The sequence below is a fragment of the Microtus ochrogaster genome, chromosome 10 (genome assembly GCF_000317375.1).
Source record: "Microtus ochrogaster isolate Prairie Vole_2 chromosome 10, MicOch1.0, whole genome shotgun sequence".
NCBI classification, from domain to species: Eukaryota; Metazoa; Chordata; class Mammalia; order Rodentia; family Cricetidae; genus Microtus; species Microtus ochrogaster.
This window is the reverse complement of record NC_022016.1, coordinates 72,297,438-72,317,872: the sequence shown is the minus strand read 5'-3', so window position 1 is coordinate 72,317,872 and position 20,435 is coordinate 72,297,438. Positions and strand designations below refer to the sequence as shown.

The window sequence follows — 20,435 nt, the reverse complement described above, 5'->3', positions numbered from 1 at the left end:
TTATTAGAGATGGGCTAGTCCAGGTGCGAGAGTTAGCCTAGAAGAGGCTAGATAGAAATGGCCAAGCAGTGATTAAATGAATACAGTTTGTGTGTAATTATTTCGGGGCATAAGCTAGACAGGCAGCCGGGGTGCTGGGGACGCAGCCCCGCCGCTCCTATTTCAACAGAAAAAGACCAAGAAGGGGCAGATGAGAGGGTTCAGAGGGAGGAAAGGGGAGGAAGAAATAATGTTATAATCTCAAAAGAAAGGGAGAATGGGCTGTACTCCAAAAGAATCAGCAGGGACTAGGAACTGGAACAAGATTTGACCCACAGCTTTGGAGTCCTTGTTCACTTTCTACTCAGGAGTCTGTAACTTTCCTCCTCTGACACGGCTTTACCAGGGAGGCAGAAAAAGAGAAAACTCCCGCAGAGTTTCCTCAGCCACTTTCCAACTGCAGAGGTTTGTGGCCTGGAGACTCCTTCGTCTCCGTGTACTACATCCCATGGGATCTTAGACAAGTCTGTCTTTTACATCAGGAGGATAGATGACTGTCACTGATACTAAATAATTAATAATATAAAGCAGTAAACATCTTTAAGGTGTAGGCAATATACTTCCTTTACCTTTATTAATTTACCTTTCCTTTACCAACATTCAAACTGTACCAATGTGGAAACTCGTACTCTGAAGAAGCTTGCCCAAGGCCACTCAAGAGAAACACTTTCCTAGCTTAAAACTTCATGTTCTGAGGGTGTCCCCAAGGCTCTCCAAAGACCCCTCTAGAATTCCCTGGCACCAGAAAGAGGCACAGTCACAAGAGCCCTGTTCTTGATGACCTCTGTGGACAATTGTGTAATTTCCAGAACAGCCTGAATCCTGCGATGAGACTGAGCTCTGTAACGGTGGACACTGTCTGAGCCAAGCACCCCAGCTGCTAGGTTTGTTTCAAGGGACAGAATTGCCAATGGGTCAACAGGTGATCTTTATCAGGGCACAAGGACAAGGACAACTGTCTGACTTCTTAGACTTTAGAATTCCACTGTAGCAGGGTAGGCAATGAATATGAAACAAACCAAAAAGCAAATGACAGCAGCAAAATCCTATACCTACGACAGACATTAATAATCAGTAGCAGAACTCCTATCCCATGTTTAAATCCGCCATCACTGATAATAGACTTTGCTCAATGGAATTTTCTAGTAGTTATTCAACTTTCTACTCCTGGAAAGCAGAGCAAAATGTGTTGTGGAATATTATTTTAACTGTGTAAAGGTGTGTTGCTTTTGTTTGTGATGCATTTGTTTAATTTTATAAAGATGGGTTGCATTTGCTTCACCTTGTCTGCCTAAGGCACCTGATTGGTCTAATAAAGAGCTGAACAGCCAGTAGCTAGGCAATGAAAGGATATGTGGGGCCAGCAGGCAGAGAGAATAAAGAGGAGGAGAAATCTAGGCCTGGGGGAAGAATGAGAGAAGAGAGGAGAGTGAGGGAGACACCCAGGGTCAGCAGGGCAGCCACCAGCCAGGAGACATGAGAGGTAGTGAAAGCAAGATATACAGAAAGTAAAAAGCCCTAAGATAAAAGGTAGACAAAGAGAAATTAATTTAAAAGAGTCAGAAATGAGCGTAAGCTAGGTTGATCATTCCTAACTAATAAGTCTTTGTGTTGTGACTTGGGAGCTGGTTGGTGGATCAAAAGAAAAAGCCTGCTACAGAAATGTCAATATGTCTTCATGTTTTATATCACAAACTTTCTAAGTATATATTCCAGAATAGTGACTTGTTTCCTAGAACCTAAGTCCTCTTGCACGTACAGCGATTATTGAGCCAGAAAACTGTCTGAAGCCTCCTTACAACGGAGATAAGCTTCCCCGACTGAGATGCAGCCTAGGTTTATGGGAACGGGCATGGAGTATCCAGACAGGCTGAGCCTGTTCTGTGCTACTGTTCTGCCACACAGCACTTGGGTCGCCATGTACGGCTCCACCTCTCTAATCTTCAGTCTCCTGTTGCTTGCTGTGGGGGGTGGAAGCTTTCAATTCACAGGTATCAGCACAGAGGATCGGGCAGAGAGATACAATCTATAGTGCTGGCTCTGTTAGCCTGGTAGTTACTGTAGCACTAATGTTTATGGCTTCTGCAGAGAACTGGATGATGCTGTCCACAGAACAAAGACACTGAACCTTGCAGTAATGCCGAGTCTCTGCTTCTTGTTCCTTTCCGCCGAGAGTCTCCTTTGCACAAAGCATGCTGAGCATCGTCAGAGACTGGAGAATTTAGCTCTGGACTGAGGCATTACTTTATCAAGCCCCCTTTCTTAATTAGATAGAACACAAAGTCTAATTCTCGTGCCGTGTCATCTCTTTCTCCATACACTAACTTCACAGATGCTATGATTAGTGAGGTGAGACTTCCTTAAGAGAAGTGAGAAAAATTGGATCACAGTGTCTTGGCTTTTCCTTCTTCACACCTACAAAGGGCAAAGCAGTTAAGATGACCGGAGATGAAAAGAAATGGAAGAAAGGAAGAGGTCCAGAGTAGGAGTCATTTATCGGGAGTCTGAACCAGTGCTGATGCCCAGCTGGACTGAAACAGATTGCTAAGACACGAGATATGGGAGAGAGAAAGAGGAAGTACGGTGGCAGAGCAGAACGGATGCGAACATCTTAACATATCATTAGCTACAGGGAAAAGGCCATCTCGACACATTTTCACTCCTCACAGGGTTACACTATTAATTGGCTTAGCAGACTTACCATCACTAGTTTCTCCTGCCGCACACAGGTTAATGGAGTTGCTAGATTGACTCAGATATGAAATTGTTGTGTCATAATTATGTGGTTCTTCCAACTCAGTCCTGAAAAGGATGGAGGAGGAAAAGGTTACTTGAACTAACACATTTCTTGACTGCGGCCAGGGAAGCAGGCAGGCTAATGGCAGATCTTCACCTCCTCTCTCCTCCACTGCTCCAAATCTTGTCCCAAGCTCTGAAGCAGCCACCTGCTGTAGTCTCTCTTCCCCCTCTGCTCCCATTCCCAGGGGACTAAGCGGATTGTGGTGGACCACCCTCCTACCCTCTTTCCTGTGGATCACCTCAGCACCCCTTCTTAGTGTCCTCCTCATTCCTAAGAGTCAGCTCCCAATACCTGAGCACATTTTACCTAGAACTCCCCCACCAGAGGGCATATCTACCAGGATGTCAGAAGAATTTCCAACCAGGAACCACAGCCACGATACCCTCCCTAAGAACCAGAGATGGCAAAAGAGACCAAGGAACAAAATACTCACCCAACAAACACAAGACCAGATATCGGCACATAGAATTACAATCTTCCCAAACTCAGATGCCTAGAAGCCAGCATAAAAAAAAAATAACAACCAGGCCAACATATCTCCACTAGAGGCCAGCAACCCCACCACAGCAGTTCCCAAGTATTGTAACAAGACTGAAGGACAAGACAAAGACATTAAAATAGCCTTTTTGAATGTGATAGAGATCCTTAAAGAAGAAAGACTAAATCTCTTAAGGAAATCTGTGAAAAAGCAAATGGTAGAAAGAGAAGAATAAAATAAAACAGTTCAAGACCTGTAAATGAAAGTAGAATCAACAAAGAAAACCGAGGGAAATCTGGAAATGAAAAATTTAAAATTTAGAACCTCAAATAGGAACCTCAGAGGCAAACCTCACTGACAGAATACAAGAGATGGAAGAGAAAAATTTCAGGCATTGAAGACACAATAAAAGAAATGAATACCTCTGTCAAAGAAAATGTTAAATCTAAAAAATTTCTGTCACAAAACATCCAGGGAATCTGGGACACTGTGAAGAGACCAAACCTAAGAATAATAGGAAGGAGAAGAAGCACAGGTCAAAATCCCAGAAAATATTTTCAATCAAATCATAGAAGAAAATTTCCCTAACCCAAAGAAAGAGATGTCTATGAAGGTACAAGAAGCTTACAGAGCATCCAATAGATTGGACCAAAAAAGAAAATCTCCATGGTACATAATAATCAAAACACTAAATGTACAGAACAAAGAAAGAATATTAAAAGCTGCAGAGAAAAAGAGGAAGCAATATATAAATTAAATTTACATATAACATATACATATTACATATAATATATATACATATTATACCTGACTTCTCAGTGTAGACTCTAAAAGCCAAAAGGGCCTGGACAGATGTCTTGCAGACTCTAAAAGACCACAGATGCCAGCCCAGACTTCTATACCCCACAAAACTTTAAACACATTTCAAACACATTGATGAAAAAAACAAGACATTCCATGATGAAAGCTAAATTTAAGCAATATCTATTTATAAATCCAGTCCTATGGAAGGTGCTAGAAGGAAAATTCCAACCTAAAGAGGTTAGCCACAGCTGAGAACACACAAAGAATAGTCTCAGACCAACAAATCAAAAGAAAGGAAACACACACACACACACACACACACACACACACACACACACACACAGAGCTCATTGATATCGCTCAATGTCACTGGCCTCAATTCCCCAATAAAAAGATGCAAACTCACAGTATGGACAGGAAAACAGGATCCATCCTTCTGCTCTATCCGAAAGGAAAAAAAAAACAACCACAAAAACCTTAACATCAAGAATAGACATCACCTTAGGGTAAATAAATGGAAAGATATTCTAAGCCTAAAAAGCAAGCTGGTGTAGCCATTTTAATATCTGATAAAATAAACTTCAAACCAAAACTAATCAGAAGAGATAGGGAAGGACACTATATACTCATCAATGGAAAAATCCAAGAGCACATTGCAATTCTTAACATTGATGCATCAAACACAAGGGCACCCAAGTTCATAAAGAAACACTACTACTTAAATCACAAACTGGCTCTCACACACTGATAGTGGGAGAGTTCAGTACCCCACTCTCATCAATAGACAGGCCATCTAGACAAACAGCACACAGAGAAATGCTAGAGCTAACTGGCATTATAAACCAAATGGACCGAACAACTATTTACAGAAGATTTCATCCAACGCAAAAGAACACACCTTCTTCTCTGCACCTCATGGAACTTGTTCCAAAACAGACCACATGCTCGGTCTCAATAGATACAAGACATTGAAATGATACCCTGCACCCTGTCTGACCACCGTGGACTAAAGCTGGATGTCAACAATGAAAATAACAGAAAGCTTACACACTCATGGAAACTGCACAGCTCACTACTGGATTTAAAAAAATGGGTCAAGATAGAAATTAAGAAAGAAATTAGAGACTTTCTAGAATTGAATGAAATGAATACATAGCATACCCAAATTCATGGGACACAATGAAGGTGCTTCTAAGACGCAAGCTCATAGCACTAAGTAACTACATATAAAAAGAAATGGAGAGATCTCATAATTCCCCGATCTCTAAGCCAGTAACTATTTGCAAATGAAAATTTTATTTTATCCAAGGGAGTCTCACTGGGTAAATAAACTATTCTTAAGTGTAGGCCCCATGTCCAGCAGTAGATGGCCAACAGAAAACAGGGCATCTTTGGAGGTTTCTTCTCTCACAATGTCATGTCAGGGCTATTTTAAAAAAAATTATCCTATTAATTTTGTTATATATATATATATAATACACATAGGGGAGATATATATATCTATATATATATATCACTCTTTTTACACTAAAGATCCTCTGTGTATACATGTATAATTCTCATGCCCTTTGGCTTTTTTTCTTTGTTCTATTCCGATGGGTTGGTTTATGTTTTATCTTGTTATACTATTATCCCTTAGAAGAATGTTTGTTTTCCAATGAGAGACAGAAAGGAGGTGGATCTGGATGGGAACACAGGAGAAGAAATGGGAGGAGTAGAGGGAAGAGAAACTATAATCAGGATATGTCACGTGAGAAAAAAAAATCTGTTTTCCATAAAAGGAAAAAATAAAAATTAACACGTCTTCAAACACATTTAAATGCTCTTTGTATGTTTTTCATCATTAGAGAAACTGCACAGGGCCTGTCTAGTGCCTTATGAACACGTGGAAGGTACGTGCCTGCCCCTAAGTACAGGGATTCACAACGAAATACAGTCACACAAAGTATTACAGAGAGAGCACAGCATTTACCCGGTGAGAAGACTCACAATGAGAAACCTAGGTGAGAGCGGTTGAGACTCCTGGGGAGACTCCTGAGGTCAGATAAAGAGAGTCCTCCTGCCAGGCAGCAGGCTAATGTCAAAGTCTGAAGGTCAAGCTGAGGTACTTCTCACTGGGAAGGCAGACCCGTGCTGCCAGCCGGAGGTCTACAGTGACAGCTACTGCCTGACCTATGACGGGGTCTAGAAAATGTCTGCACACTCTCCCAAGGGAATGAGCAAGAAAGCTTTCTCTCTGTGGCCGCAGAGCTGGACTACTTGGCCAGAAGAAACCAGAAGCTCAAAACCCAGCACTGAGGGCAGGTATGGGGTCATTCAGCCTCTGTGCAGCAGTGATTTGACCCTGGAACTTGAAATGGATCCTGCTTATATGAACCAGAGGTCTCCTACTGTGTCTGTCTTGGAGGACTGCACGTGGATTAGATGGTTAGCGCTATGGTTGTGGAGAGCTGGGATGCTGCGGCTTGAAATCCAAAGTTCTTGGATGTCTCTTAATTTTTCCCCTAGTCTGGATTTCTTTGCATAACCCTGGCTGTCCTGGAACTTGCTCTGTAGAACAGGCTGGCCTCGAAATCAGGAGATCTGCCTTTGCGGTACTGGAATTAAAGGTGTGAGCCACTACTGCCCAGCTAAATTTCTTTTTAAGTTTAAAAATTATATTTATTTTTGTCTGTGTGAGAGAGAGAACACACAGGTCATACCATATGGGTGGCCATCAAATGACAACTTACAGGAACTGGTTCTCTCCTTCCACCATGAGGGACTCAGAGCTCAAACTCTTGGGGTCAGGCTTCCAGGCAAGGACCTGTTCTGTGGAGTTCCCTTACCAGCCCCATAGCTCTCCCCTAAATCATGTATAAGCCTCTTCTATATGTGATCTAATGTCACGTCTACTGTCCCCAAACCTAACACTGCCAACATGTAACATCTGATCCCTATGGCAGAGACTTCCTTGCTTTGCTTTAACCCACGGTGACCCCCTCAACATACATGGCAAATGTATTGATCGTGACTTTTCTTTGTTCTAGGTCTATAAAAGTTTCATGTAACTGATTCCTTGAGGAGAAATACCATTTGGGGCAACTCACACCCACAGCCCTAAGGCCACACTCATTCATATGTAGCTCGTAGTAAACTCTCTCTTGCTCACTTAGGAGGGAGAGGTGAATTTGCACTGCACTGTAAAGCAAATCTGGTGTACCTGGAGAGAGCTTCCAAAGGAAACAATCCACACTTAGAAGAAGCTTACTGTCAAAACACACAAACTACAGAAGAATATGAGCCATCATAGAACAGTCAGAAGAGGTGGACAATAGGGCAAGTAAATTTATGAAAGTACGCTTGGAGTATTTGAAGAAATGAAGTGAATAATAGTAACTATTAGGTGAAAACAAGAGATCCCCAAAATGAGGACTCTACATACTTATGGACAAGAGAAAGGAGTTATAGAAATCAGAAAGAAAATTCTTCTGTATGTGTGGATGTGTATTCATGTGAATGTGGGTACTTGCATGTGCCTGAATATGGAAGCCAGTGGTCAGCCTCGGGCATCACTCCTCAGATGCCATCTATGCTGCTGATTGAGACAGAGACTCTCACATGGCCCTGAAAGCAATGGCTAGGCTAGGCTGGCAGACAAGAGGTTACTCTGTCTTGTACATCATGTCTGGGTGTTTTACATGCTTCTGGAGGGTTGAATTGGTCTCCATGCTTACAAGGCAAGCACTTTGCTGACTGAGCCATTTCCCCAGCCCATAAATATAATTCCTGAGATTAATAAAGAAAATTTAATGTGGGGGTACAAGGGTGAGCAAGAAGCTGCCTTTACGTGACTTGGTTAAGGCTAAGAGTGAGCACAAGAAAGAACAGACTATTTCAAACAGAGGAAGAGTGTTGGAAATTCCCAAAGACAACGATAAACTAGCTGAAAAGCAGAACTCAAAAGACTAGCTGCTGGCCAAAAAGAAGCCAAGTAGAACATGCTTCCTGGAGGGGGAGGGGCAGCAGGAACACCATCCAAAGGAAGCCACGTGGTATTTGTGTACAGAGAATGACAGTGTTACCTGCAGGACAAGCCCACAATTGTCAGCTGCCTCAAACCCAGGTGTAGACTTTGGACAGGCAGAAGTTCCTCTGGCAGCTGGGTCAGCAGCAGAGAATTGCACTGTCACCCTGTGTGACTAGGAGGGCAGTGGCTGGGCACCATCATAGAAAAAGACTACTGTTCAAAGCCGAGCTACCCAGCTGGCTAGGTACCAGGGGTTAGCAGCACCATCTCTCCTTCCGAGGACCTGGGTTTGATTCCCAGCACTCACATGCTGACTTACTTTCATGTGTTAACTTTAGTTCTAGGAGATCTGATGCCCTCTTCTGGCTTCTGTGGGCACCAGGCACATATGTAGTACACAGACACACATGCAAGTAAAACACCCATGTATATAAAATTAAATTAAAATAATAAATAAAACTGAGATATCCTGGGTGCCCCAAAACAGGGAGCAGCCACCAGTGAGAGAGCCTGTGTTTAACCTGGTGGAGTTAGACACACACATAGACAAGCACACGCACTCACGCGCACACACACATACGAGTGTGCACACACACACAGTGATAGAAAAGTATTTTAAGTTGTGGAGATCTCAGCACTGAGTTCGTCTTCCATATCCCCAGTGTGCTGTGACACACTTTTACAGAGAACACCAGCCACCCCAAAGGACTCAATCTAGGGAGATCCAACAGGGTAGAAGAACCTGTCCAGTTCTCAACCCTGAAGCCAAGTGTGGTCAGCAGGAGGCCCTGTGCACAAAGGAGGGGAGATCCTAAGTGGAGTCAGCTCCAGCAGACATTGGACACATGGCCAGAGCTGGCTCGACATAACAGAGCAAACTCCGTGTCTGTGCAGCAGGTGCATTAACCAGTCAGCCCCTATTAACTTGGTTAAGAGAAAATTGAAGAAAATAGAAACAAGGCTAAATTACTAATTTTAAGAGACTAGTATAATTTTCACATAAAAACAATATAATCAAATAATCAAAGAAAATTGGAAGAGTTCAAATCTCACTTAAAAAGATTCAACCCAGTCCTGTCTATGAACTCCTAGAAAAGTGAATTAATAAGTATTAAAAGCATCTCAAGAACAAATGAATTTATTTCAAGATTAGAAGAATGTCTCAGCCTTAGAGACTGTACCATTCTCATTAATCACAATAGAAGAAAATCAGGTTTTAATGAATGCAAAAGAGCATTTCCCGAAGTTAAACTTAACCAGATCAATCTCCAAACAAATACTATATTTAATGACAAAGTACAACAAAGAGTTAACATCTGCATAAAATCTATCAGGAACTTCAGCAATAGGGAAAAAAAAGGAGAGCCCATGGAAAACTGGACAAAATCATTACAGTCACCAGAGAAAAGTCAGTTTGAAGAGCACATAGAACTAAAGCCTTAAACTCACAGAAAACAGGGAAACTTAGTTCACACACGCAGATCAGCAGGACCACGCTTGAGAACGCCACTGCATTTGGTGGGCAAATTAAAAACTGAGAAATATCATATCTTATATTGTTTGGGAAAGACTTGGCACAACCATTACAGAAGACAATGATACATCAAAATCTGGCTCAAGTTGTTTAGTTGCTATTATTTAGCTATTCGGTTCCTTGGTAAACAAATGGCTTTGGAGAGCTCGCTTGGATCCATCTCGATGCGGCTCTGTTTCATATGTGAAGTTTGAAGCCAGATCCGCCATTCCCCAGGGAACAATCCATGACCAATGCGAGATGTTCCTTGGATGGAATACGACAGCAATCACAAGTCACAGGCCTAGGATGCCGGCACCTACTTAGAAGACTGCTTTTGCTACACAAGCCCTGGAAGGCAGAGCAACCTACTGTTTATACAAAAATTCCAAGTTCTATTTGAATGACTATGTGAATTTGTAGTTTCAATATAAGAAAATTCTCTATGGACCCACTCCTAAGTCCGTGAGAGGTGTTGGCTCTATAGGAGAGAAGAGCAGCCATGGAGTGAGCCAAAGGGGCCTCAGTCACACCAAGTGCGAAGAGACGAGAGGAGAAACAAACACATCGGACGCTGACACAGTTCGGTATTCTGCCTTATTTTTCCCATCCACGTATGGATTCACATGAGCCATAGGAAATGATTTGTTTTTTGTTTTTTGTTTTGGTTTTTTTGAGACAGGATTTCTCTGTGGCTTTTTGGAGCCTGTCCTGGAACTAGCTCTGTAGACCAGGCTGGTCTCGAACCCACAGAGATCCGCCTGCCTCTGCCTCCCGAGTGCTGGGATTAAAGGCGTGCGCCACCACCGCCCGGCCATAGGAAATGAAAGGGGGCATTTCTTTCCCGCTGTTTCCTCTATGTAATATCATAAGCACATTCCATCCACAGATTTTTCCCTCATTCGACAATTTTATTATTTTGTATTATGTTTTTAGAAATTTAACTTATTTTTACTTTTATTTGTGTATATGTAAATGCACCTGCATACAGCTGCCTGTGGAGGCCCAGAGATGATGCTGGATCCCCTGGAGCTGAAGTTACAGGTAGTTGTTAGCTGGCTGACTAGTGTGCCGGGAACAGAACTAGAGGCCTCTGGAAGAGTAGCAAGTGCTCTTAACCCCTGAGCCATCTTTTTTCCCCCCGCTTCTGGTCTTTATTTACATATTCTCTATAATGTTTTTAAAGATACAGGACCAGTTCCATCTTGCTGAGAAAGAAAAATGATAAATTCTAATTCTAATGCTTTGGTGACTTTTTCTTTCAGGTTCTTATTCATGCCTCCTGCTGGAGATAATTGAGAAAAACTCTGCTAAATTAGAGGTTCTGGTAGGTATCTCACACTCTAATGCCTTAATGATCTCCTCAGATAAATTGGGAATTAACCTTATTAATAAGAAACAGTTTGTAGAGGAATTGAAAGAGGATATCTAATCAATTCCAGGCACCGATTTTTTTTTTTTTGTCAGATATGAGTAAGTATCTAGCTTAGATGTTGATAAAGGATTTTAACCTCTTCTAAGAAGATGGGGGGAGGAGAAAGAGGAAGAAGAGGAGGAAGAAGAAAAGGACTAGGAGGAGGAGCAGCAGCAGCGGCAACATCTTTCAGTTCAGTTTACAAGCACTATTTACAGGTCTGCAATCAGGAAAGAGATCCTGTGGGCAACACTTAAATTCCCTCCCTCATTAAGAATGTCTTGGCTGACTTTTTCTAGGACATTGGAGCTAGGTCTAAGATCCACATCAATTTTATACAGTGTGCATCAATAATCAAGAACTTGAACAAGTAATAAGTCACTATGATTTGATTTATTTATCTCCACATTTATGGAAAATGCTCCCAGAATGGTAGGAGCATGGAGAGGCTGCACAGCAGTCCGGTCAGGGGTGTGGCTGCAGATGGAGAGAAACTGAGACTTAGCTCTTCATGAAAGGCAGTTCGAAAGCCCTGGACCAACAGCTTAAACTTCTATTGTCCACGCTGCAAAATACTAATAATAGCATATACTTTACAGCTATAGTGTGATCATTGAATGAAATGTTTCCCCTGTGCAGAAGGCTGCAACAACGGCATTTTAGTGACATTGCATTGGTAACGTTGTATTTTAAGTGCTGTTCTGGGGTGTCTTATAAAGTTCCTTTATTACAGATATGACGTTAAATTTCACACCTTCTTATGGTGAAGCTCTCATAATTTAAATTCAGCATCATAAAGTTTTAGTATTTCTTTTGTTATTTTCTGTGCTTTGGTGTTTTGCCATGGGTGCCAGGTCTGCTAGAACTGGAGTTACAGACAATTGTGGGCTGCCTTGTGGGTACAGGGAATTGAACCCATGTCCTCTGGAAGAACAGCCAGTGCTCTAAACTGCTGTGCCATCTCTCCAGCCCAGCTTTAATGTGTCTTAATGATGCCTTCATTATGGTTATCTTTTCTCCAAGAAGCAACAATAGCCTTTTCCCTGCAATGTGAATGTCAAGGATGGCCAAAGAAAACTAGAATTTTCTGGATTTTGTTTAGACCCCTGGAATCTTATCTTCAAAATGGGCTATGAATCTGAACAGGGATCTCAAAAGACAAAATAGACCTGATAAAGAACTATCTTGGCCGACCACTCTGGCCAGCGAAGCAGGCAGGCTACCTCCAGAGCATCGCCTGTTCCCTCTCTCCTCCAATCTAATCCTGAATCACAGTCAGCTCTGTAGCAGAGCATCTGCTGTGCCCTTCCCTCCCTCGCTTCCCTGCCCCAAGTCTCCAGTGGATCACACAGATCATTTTCTCCAACCTTCCTGTCCACTGCTCTTGTTATCCCAGGCCCCAACTCCAGGTGGTGTTTCTCGGGAATCCACCTGCCAAGTCTGATAAAGAAGCAAGCAGGTCAGTGGAGCAGGTAGGTGAGCGTCAGATCTTCTCTCTGCCTCTACTCCTCCAAAGCCCATCCCCAAGCGTCATCCCAAATTCTGCAGCAGACTACCTATGTGGCCTCTCCTCATTCTCTGCTCCGTTTACCAGGGACTAGGCAGATCCGTCCTATGGACCATAGCAGCCCACCCCTTCTTAATCCCTCTCCATTCCTAAGTGTCCGCTCCTAATACCTAGAAACACATTTTGCCTGGAACCCTTAATGGCCACACCTAGACCAATCTCAAAAGAATTCCCTACCAAGCAACACACAGCCACCATTCTCTCCTAACAGGAAGAGGAAAGCAACACAGGTCAAGGGGGGGGGGGGAAACCCCAACCAACCAACAAAGACAAGATCAAAGATTAGCACCTAAAATTACAATCATCTAGATAGATGTCTAGATGCCAGCATAAAATGAAACAAACAAACAAACAAAAAAACTCAGTAACAACCAGGACAACATGTTTCCACTAGAGCTTAGCAGCCCTACCATCACAGGCCCTGAGAATTTCAACATTGCTGAAGCACAAGAGAAAGACAGCCTTTATGCATATGACAAAGGGGCTTAAAGAGGAAGCTGATCCCTTAAAGAAATCTATGAAAACACAGTGGAAGAAAGTGAAGAACACAGTTCAAGACCTGAAAGTGGAAACAGAATCAACAAAGAAAACCGAGGGAAATCTGGAAAAGAAAAATTTAGGAACTTGACTAGGAACCTGAGAGGCAAACCTCACCAAACAGAATATAAGACATGGAAGAGAAAAAGTTCAGGCACTGAAGTCATAATAGAAGAAATAGATTATTCCATCAAAGAAAATGTTAAATGCAAAAAAAAAAATCCTGGCACAAAACTTCCAAAAAATCTGAGACACTATGAAGAGACCAAACCTAAAATCATAGAAGAAAAATTTCCTAATCCAAAGAAAAAGATGCCTATCAAAGTACAAAAGCATACAGAATACCAAATAGATTGGATCAGAAAAGAAAGTCCTCTTGCCACATAATAATCAAAACATTAAACATATAGAACAAAGACAGAATATTAAAATCTGCAAGGGGAAAAGCCCAAGTAACATATAAAGGCAGACCTAATTATAGATCTAGTAAAGGCCTATTAGACTCCTCAGTGTAGACTTTAAATGCCTGAAGGGCCTGGACAGATGTTCTACAAACTTTAAGACACCACAGATGTCAGCCCAGACTTCTATACCTAGGAAAACTCAGAACAGATGGAGAACATTCCATAATAAAAACCAAATTTAAGCAACATCTATCTATAAATCCAGGGCTATTGTAGGAAAACTTCAACCTAAAGAGATTAACCACAGTCAGTAATATAACAAAGAATAAATAATCCCAGATCAGCAAATCAAGAGAGGAAACACACACACACACATCACCACCACCACCACCACTAAATAACAACAACAAAAAACAAACAAACCAAAAATAACATTGCTCATTGCTATGTCTCAACATCAGTGGTCTCAATTTCCCAATAAAAAGAACACAGACTAACAGTATGGATTGGAAAACAGGATCCATCCTTCTGTTGCATCCAAGAAATACACCTTAACATCAAGAATAAACATCACCTAGGAATAAAAGGATGGAAAAAGATATTCCAAGCAAATGGACCAAAGAAGTAAGTTGTTGTAGCCATTTTAATATTTGAGAAAATAGACTTCAAACCAAAACTATCGAGGAGAGAAAGGGAAGGACACTACATGCTCGTCAAAGGAAAATACCCCAAGAGGATATTGCAATTCTTAACATCTGTGCACCAAACACAGGACATTCAAGTTTATAAAGAAACACTATGACATCTTAGATCACAAATTGACTCTCAGGCACTGATGATGGGAAATTTGAAAACACCATTCTCATCAACAGACAGGCCATCCAAACGAAAACTGCTCAGAGAATTGCTGGAGCTGATGCTACAACCAAAATGACCCAACAGACATCTATGGTGCATTTCCCCCAGACACAAGAGTACACCTCGGCACCTCACTTTCTCCAAAACTGGCCACATACTGGGACACAATGTCTTAACTGATAGTCAATAAAATGAAAAAAAAAATCAATTAAGAATCAATGAAACAAAGAGTTGGTTCTTTGAGAAAAATCAATACGATTGACGAATCCTTGGCAAATTAACTAAAAGGCTGAGAGAGAAGATCCAAATGAACAAAATTAGAAATGAAAGGGGGGCATAACAAAAGACACCAAGGAAATCCAGAGAATCAGAAGGACATACTTTAAGAACCTATCCTACAACAAATTAGAAATCTAAAAGAAATGGACAATTTTCTCCGTATAAACTTACAAAAGTTAAATCAAGACCAGACAAACAATTTAAACAGACTTATAATCCCTAGTGAAATAGAAGCAGTCATTAAAAGTCTCCTAACCAAAAACAAAAATAGGCCAGATGGTTTTAGTGCAGAATTCTACCAGAGTTTCAAAGAGTTGATACCAATACTCCTCAAATCATTCCATAAAATAAACACAGAACGAACAATGCCCAATTCATTTTATGAGGTCAGTTACCCTGACACCCAAACCTTATAAAGACAACAAAGAGAAAGAATTACAGGGCAATTTCCCTTATAAACATAGTTGCAAAAATTCTCAATAAAATACTGGCAAACAGAATCCAAGAACTCATCAGAAAGATCATCCACCATGATCAAGTTGGCTTCATCCCAGAGATGCAGGGATGCTTCAACATATGTAAAATGATGAATATAATCCATCATACAAACCAACTGAAAGACAAAAACACCACATGACCACCTCATTTAGATGCAGAAAATGCCTTTGACAACATCTAATATCCCTTCCTGATAAAGGGATATAAGGGACATACTTAAATGTAATTCAGTCAGTTTTCCATAAGCCAATAGGCAACATCAACTTAAATGGTGGGAAATTCAAAGAAATTCCACTAAAATCAGAAACCAGACAAGGTTTCCCCCTTTCTTCACACCTACTCGGTATAGTACTTGAAGCCTTAGCTAGAGCAATAAGACAAGTCAAAGAGACCAAGGGGATACAAATCAGAAAGGAAGAAGTCAAAGTACTTTTATTTTTATTTGAATTTTTATATTTATTTGTATGATTGTATACAAAAGTGACCCTAAAATTATATCAGTGAACTCCTACAACTGATAAATACTTTCAGCAAAGTAGCTGACTACAAAATTAATAGCCCTCCTATATACAAATGACAGACTGAGAAAGAAATCAGGAAAACAATGCCTTTCACAATAGCCCTAAATCTTATAAAATGTCTTGGGGGTAACTCAAATCAAGCAAGGGAAAGTCTTGTATGGTAAACACAGTAAAAACGGCCATCCTACCAAAAGCAATCTACAGATTTAATGCAATCCCCATCAAAATTCCAACACAATTCTTCACAGTTCTTGAAAGGACAATTGTCAGCTTCATGCAGACACAGAAAATCCAGGATGGCTAAAACAATCCTGAATAATGAAAGGCCTGCTGGGGGTATCACCATCCCTGACCTCAAAATGTACTCAACACTATAGTAATAAAAACAGCATGGTACAAGAACAAAAACAGACAAGTTGATAAATGGAATCTAATTGAAGACCCAGATACAAATCCACATGCCTATGGACATAATTTTTAAAAAGAAGTCAGAAATATACACTGGAAAAAAAACCCAGCATCTTCAACAAATAGTGCTGGCCAAACTGGATGACTACATGCAGAAGAAAGCAAACTGATCCACACTTATCATCCTATACATAACAACTGCAAATGGATCAAAGACCTCAATATAAATCCAGATACACTGAACCAAAGAAGAGAAAGTGGGGAATAGTCTTGAACTCACTGGCACAGGAAAAGAACAGAACACCATTAGCACAGGCACTAAGATCAACAATTAACAAATACAACCTCATGAAACCAAAAAGCTTCTGCACAGAGAAGGACACCATCCTTCACACAAAGTGACATCTTAAAAATGGAAAAAAAAATTTATCAACTATACATTTTATGGAGGGCTATTACCCAAAATATATAAGGATCTCAAAAAACTAGATATAAAACAAACAACCTAACTTTGAGATTCCTTTTACGCTAGTCAGAATTGAAAAAAAAAATCAACAAAACAACCAACAGGGAATGTGGGGGAAGCAGAAACCTCAATTAGTGTTGCTGGGATTGAAAACCAGTGTAGTCGCTCTGGAATTATATGTGGAGCATTCTTTAAAAGCTATAAATAAATCTACCAAATGACCCCCCCCCTCTGCCACTCCTTGGCATTTGTCCCAAGGGCTTGACATCCTATTCCACAGATACTAGCTCAGTCACGTTCAATGGTGGCTGTGCTCTATTCACAATAGCTGGGAAGTGGAAACAACCTAAGTGTCTGTCAACTGACAAATGGATGACAATACAGCACATATACACAATGGAGTACTATTCAGCTGTCCATATAAATGAAGTCATGAAGCACGTAGGTTATTAGGCAGAAAGAGAAAAGATCACACTGAGTAAGGTAATCCAGACCCAGACAAAGAAACACTGTGTGTTCTCTCTCATCTGGGCTTGCTAGCTCGAAATTACCAGGTGTAAATATAGCACTGGCCCCTCATCAAAGGAGCTTCTCTTCGCAATGGAGGTCATTACAGAAAATCAAAAACACGACTTGTCAAAACATAGAGAACACCGATGGGGTGCTCGGCCCCAGGAGCTGCATCTACAACACAGATCCGGCACCTCTCAGGCTCAGGGAACTTCATGGAAGGCGGAGCAGGAAGATTTTATGAGCCAGAGGCCCAGTGTATCTGCTGTGAGATTGTATCCCCCAGAAATTACAGTGAAGTTATACCCCTGATTCCTGGACAGTACGGCTGCCTAGCCCAGACCTGAGCAGGACAATGCCTATAGACTTGCTAACGTGGGATGGGGACACCTTACAGAGCCTGTCTCTACACTAAAGGCTGCTGAGAGAGGGAGGACTAGTCCCTCCCAGGGATGAGCTCCCAAAGATTACCCAATAGGAATGGTCAGCCCTGAAATCTTAAACATACAAACAAGACTAAATGGACACAGTGGTTCTATTTCTATATTCATACATATGCAACAATAACACTGAAAGAAAAAAAGACATCAAGAATTTGGGAGGGAGTACAGGGGGAGGACTTGGAGTGGTTGTAGGGTTAGAATTAAGAGGGGGGAAAAGGATGCTATTAAGATCTAGAGCAAAGAGGACCCCCAGGGACTGACCAGACAGTTATCTAAGCTGTAAGGAGAGAATGGTTTATCTGCTGCAGATACAAAAGCTGGGGACCCCTGCAGTTCTCATCCGGTCAAGTCATACAAATTATTCACAAATTCCCAGTCTCAAATGATCTGCCTGCTTCAGTGTTCAGAGTAGCTGAGATCACAGCACCTGGATCTTTCTTTTGGCATAAACTGTATTCATGTAAGTTTTGTGCTGTTACCTAATTTAACTCTCCCAGGAGCACCATGGGGCATTTTGCAGATAAGGATACCTAGGCCTAGGCTGCTGTGACATAGGGACCTGGGTCTCGAAGCCAGACTGCCTGATTGGCTCATCTGATTTTCCTCTTTACTACAAGTCTTTCTAGAAGCAAGGGGAAACCTGGAGAACAAAAACAAAGAAGCACTGGCTGATGACAACAAGCTTGTGGAGGGAAGTTAGCTAATGAGGGGCTTTTGAACAATAGTTTTCAAAAAGTTTGAGGCTGAGCCAATTGCCAGGCAAGCTGAGTCTTTGGTAAGCCATTTGCATGGGAGATTCATGACAGGCAAGCCATCTTCATGTTTGACGTTAACACCCATGAAACACGGCTGGACCGGTCATTACAGAGGCGCAGTACATTCAGTGATGGTCTGTAAGTGACCTTCCGAATGCGCTCCTTTTGTCCTTGTGCAGTGCCCAAGCAGACCCTCAGTCAAGCAATGGCAGCTTCAGCAGAGTGAACAGAACACAGGGCTGCGAGTCCTAGGCGATCAATCAGCAGAGTAAACAGAACACGTCTGCAAGACCTAGGTGATCAATCACTCAGACAAACTGTATCTGCGGTCCATATTTCAGGGTGTCTGCCCTGTGCGGCGCCATATATCTAACCCCACATGTCTTAGAGAAATTGAGGCCACCCTCTGAGGGAGCTGCAGGCTGTAATCAGGAGTCAGATTCTGGACCTCCCATTGCCTGCAGTATGGGGCCTTAGTGGCGACAACCCTGCTGTGTCAAGCTAGTCACAGACTGCTCTGTTTATATACACTGTAACTCCACTGGTCAGGAAGATAGACTTTTATCCCACTGTTACAACAACCCTACAAGGTAGGATGAGATTTCACTAAACCCTGTGTGAGGAATAAAATGGAAGTTTCAGGGATAGGAAAATTTTCTGACATTCCATAGTTAGTACATAGAGTCCAAGAATTCTAAAATCCATGCTTTTATTCCCTTTACAGTCTCTTGTTGGGCACTGTGCCTCCCAGACTACCTAGCCCACAAGCTTCTGGGGGTTCTCATGTCTCCACGTCCCACCTTGCTGAAGGAACGGCAGGATTGTGGTCACACACTATTGCAGCTGGCTTTTGTGTGGGTTCTGGAAACCCACACTCAAGTGGCAAGTGCTTTATTGATAAAGTCATATCTCCAGCCTAGGGAAGAACTTTTTAACCCAGATATGGAGGTCCAGGCCAGCAATCTCAGCACTCAGGAAGTGGATGGGAGGGTCTTAAGTCCAAACCAGTTGATATTACAATGACTCTCTTTCCTTATTTATAGTGATCTTATAAGGTGAGGCAAACACAGAAAAAAAAAAAAAAACAACCCAGAGAATGGTAAATATAGTCTGGGTGCAATCGAATCTCAGCTGAAGAAAATGCGAGTTTACTATTAAGCCAACATTCATTGCACAGCTATTACATTCAACAGCCCAGCCCATGCACATCCTACTGCTACCCATTCTAATCATGTCAGGTACCTACCATTCCCGCAGCCTATTGACTGCCTTGGTACTCTTTAAACATGGGACTGCTCTGCCTGCAGTATCACCAATGCCTCTTCTCAAACACCATTCTCTGTTGAAACCTACTAATGCCATAATCTTTTACCCTCCCATAATCCCCTCTCCACATAGCACCTAGAATAATGTAGAAATATAATCTAGGTGCATTCCTATGATTCTTCAAAGGCCTCCTAGTTTCTATAAAAGAAAAAAAAAACAATGATGAAACAATCCTAGTGGACTAGGAGAGTGGTTCATCTTGTAAAGTGCTTGGAGCACAAAAAGGAGGACCCGAGTTCACAACACCAGCACTCATAAACAAGCCAGGCGTGGCAGAAAATGCCTGCAATCCCAGCACTATGGAAGCAGAAACAGGATCCCTGGGGCTTGCAGGCCAGCCAAGCTGGCAGAATAGTAAGCTGCAGCTTCAGTGAGACACCCCTGTAGTGATATCTTGTTTGTGATCTAGCTTGAAGATCAGAGTCCAGAGCTCGGTCACTAGATAGCCATGAAAGCCAGGCAGTGGTAGCACACGCCTTTAATCCCAGCACTCGGGAGACAGAGGCAGAGGGATCTCTGTGAGTTCAAGGCCACCCTGGGCTACACTAGATTGAATCTATCTAAAAGAGAAACAGAGCTCACACAAAAGTGATCCCAACATTTGGGATCCCATACCCTTAATCCCAGCACTAGGGAGGAGAGAGGAATATAAGGTGGAAGGAGACAGGAGCTCAGTGCAGTCAGTCTTAGCATTCTCTCTGTGCATTCAGTGTGCAGACTTGTAGAGACAGGATACCCCATCCAGTCTGAGGATTTGTAGAGACAGGATACCCCATCCAGTCTGAGGATTTGTAGAGACAGGATAC

General features: G+C 41.9%; 1 protein-coding gene across 1 annotated transcript in view; it reads right to left on the bottom strand.

Annotated features, from left to right (window-relative positions):
* Positions 1-20,435, bottom strand: part of Fyb2 (FYN binding protein 2) — a 107,632-nt gene that overhangs the window by 32,699 nt on the left and 54,498 nt on the right. Inside the window, 1 exon segment of the mRNA XM_013348492.2 lies at positions 2,741-2,841. Within this exon segment, the coding sequence (XP_013203946.1) occupies positions 2,741-2,841 (101 nt within the window).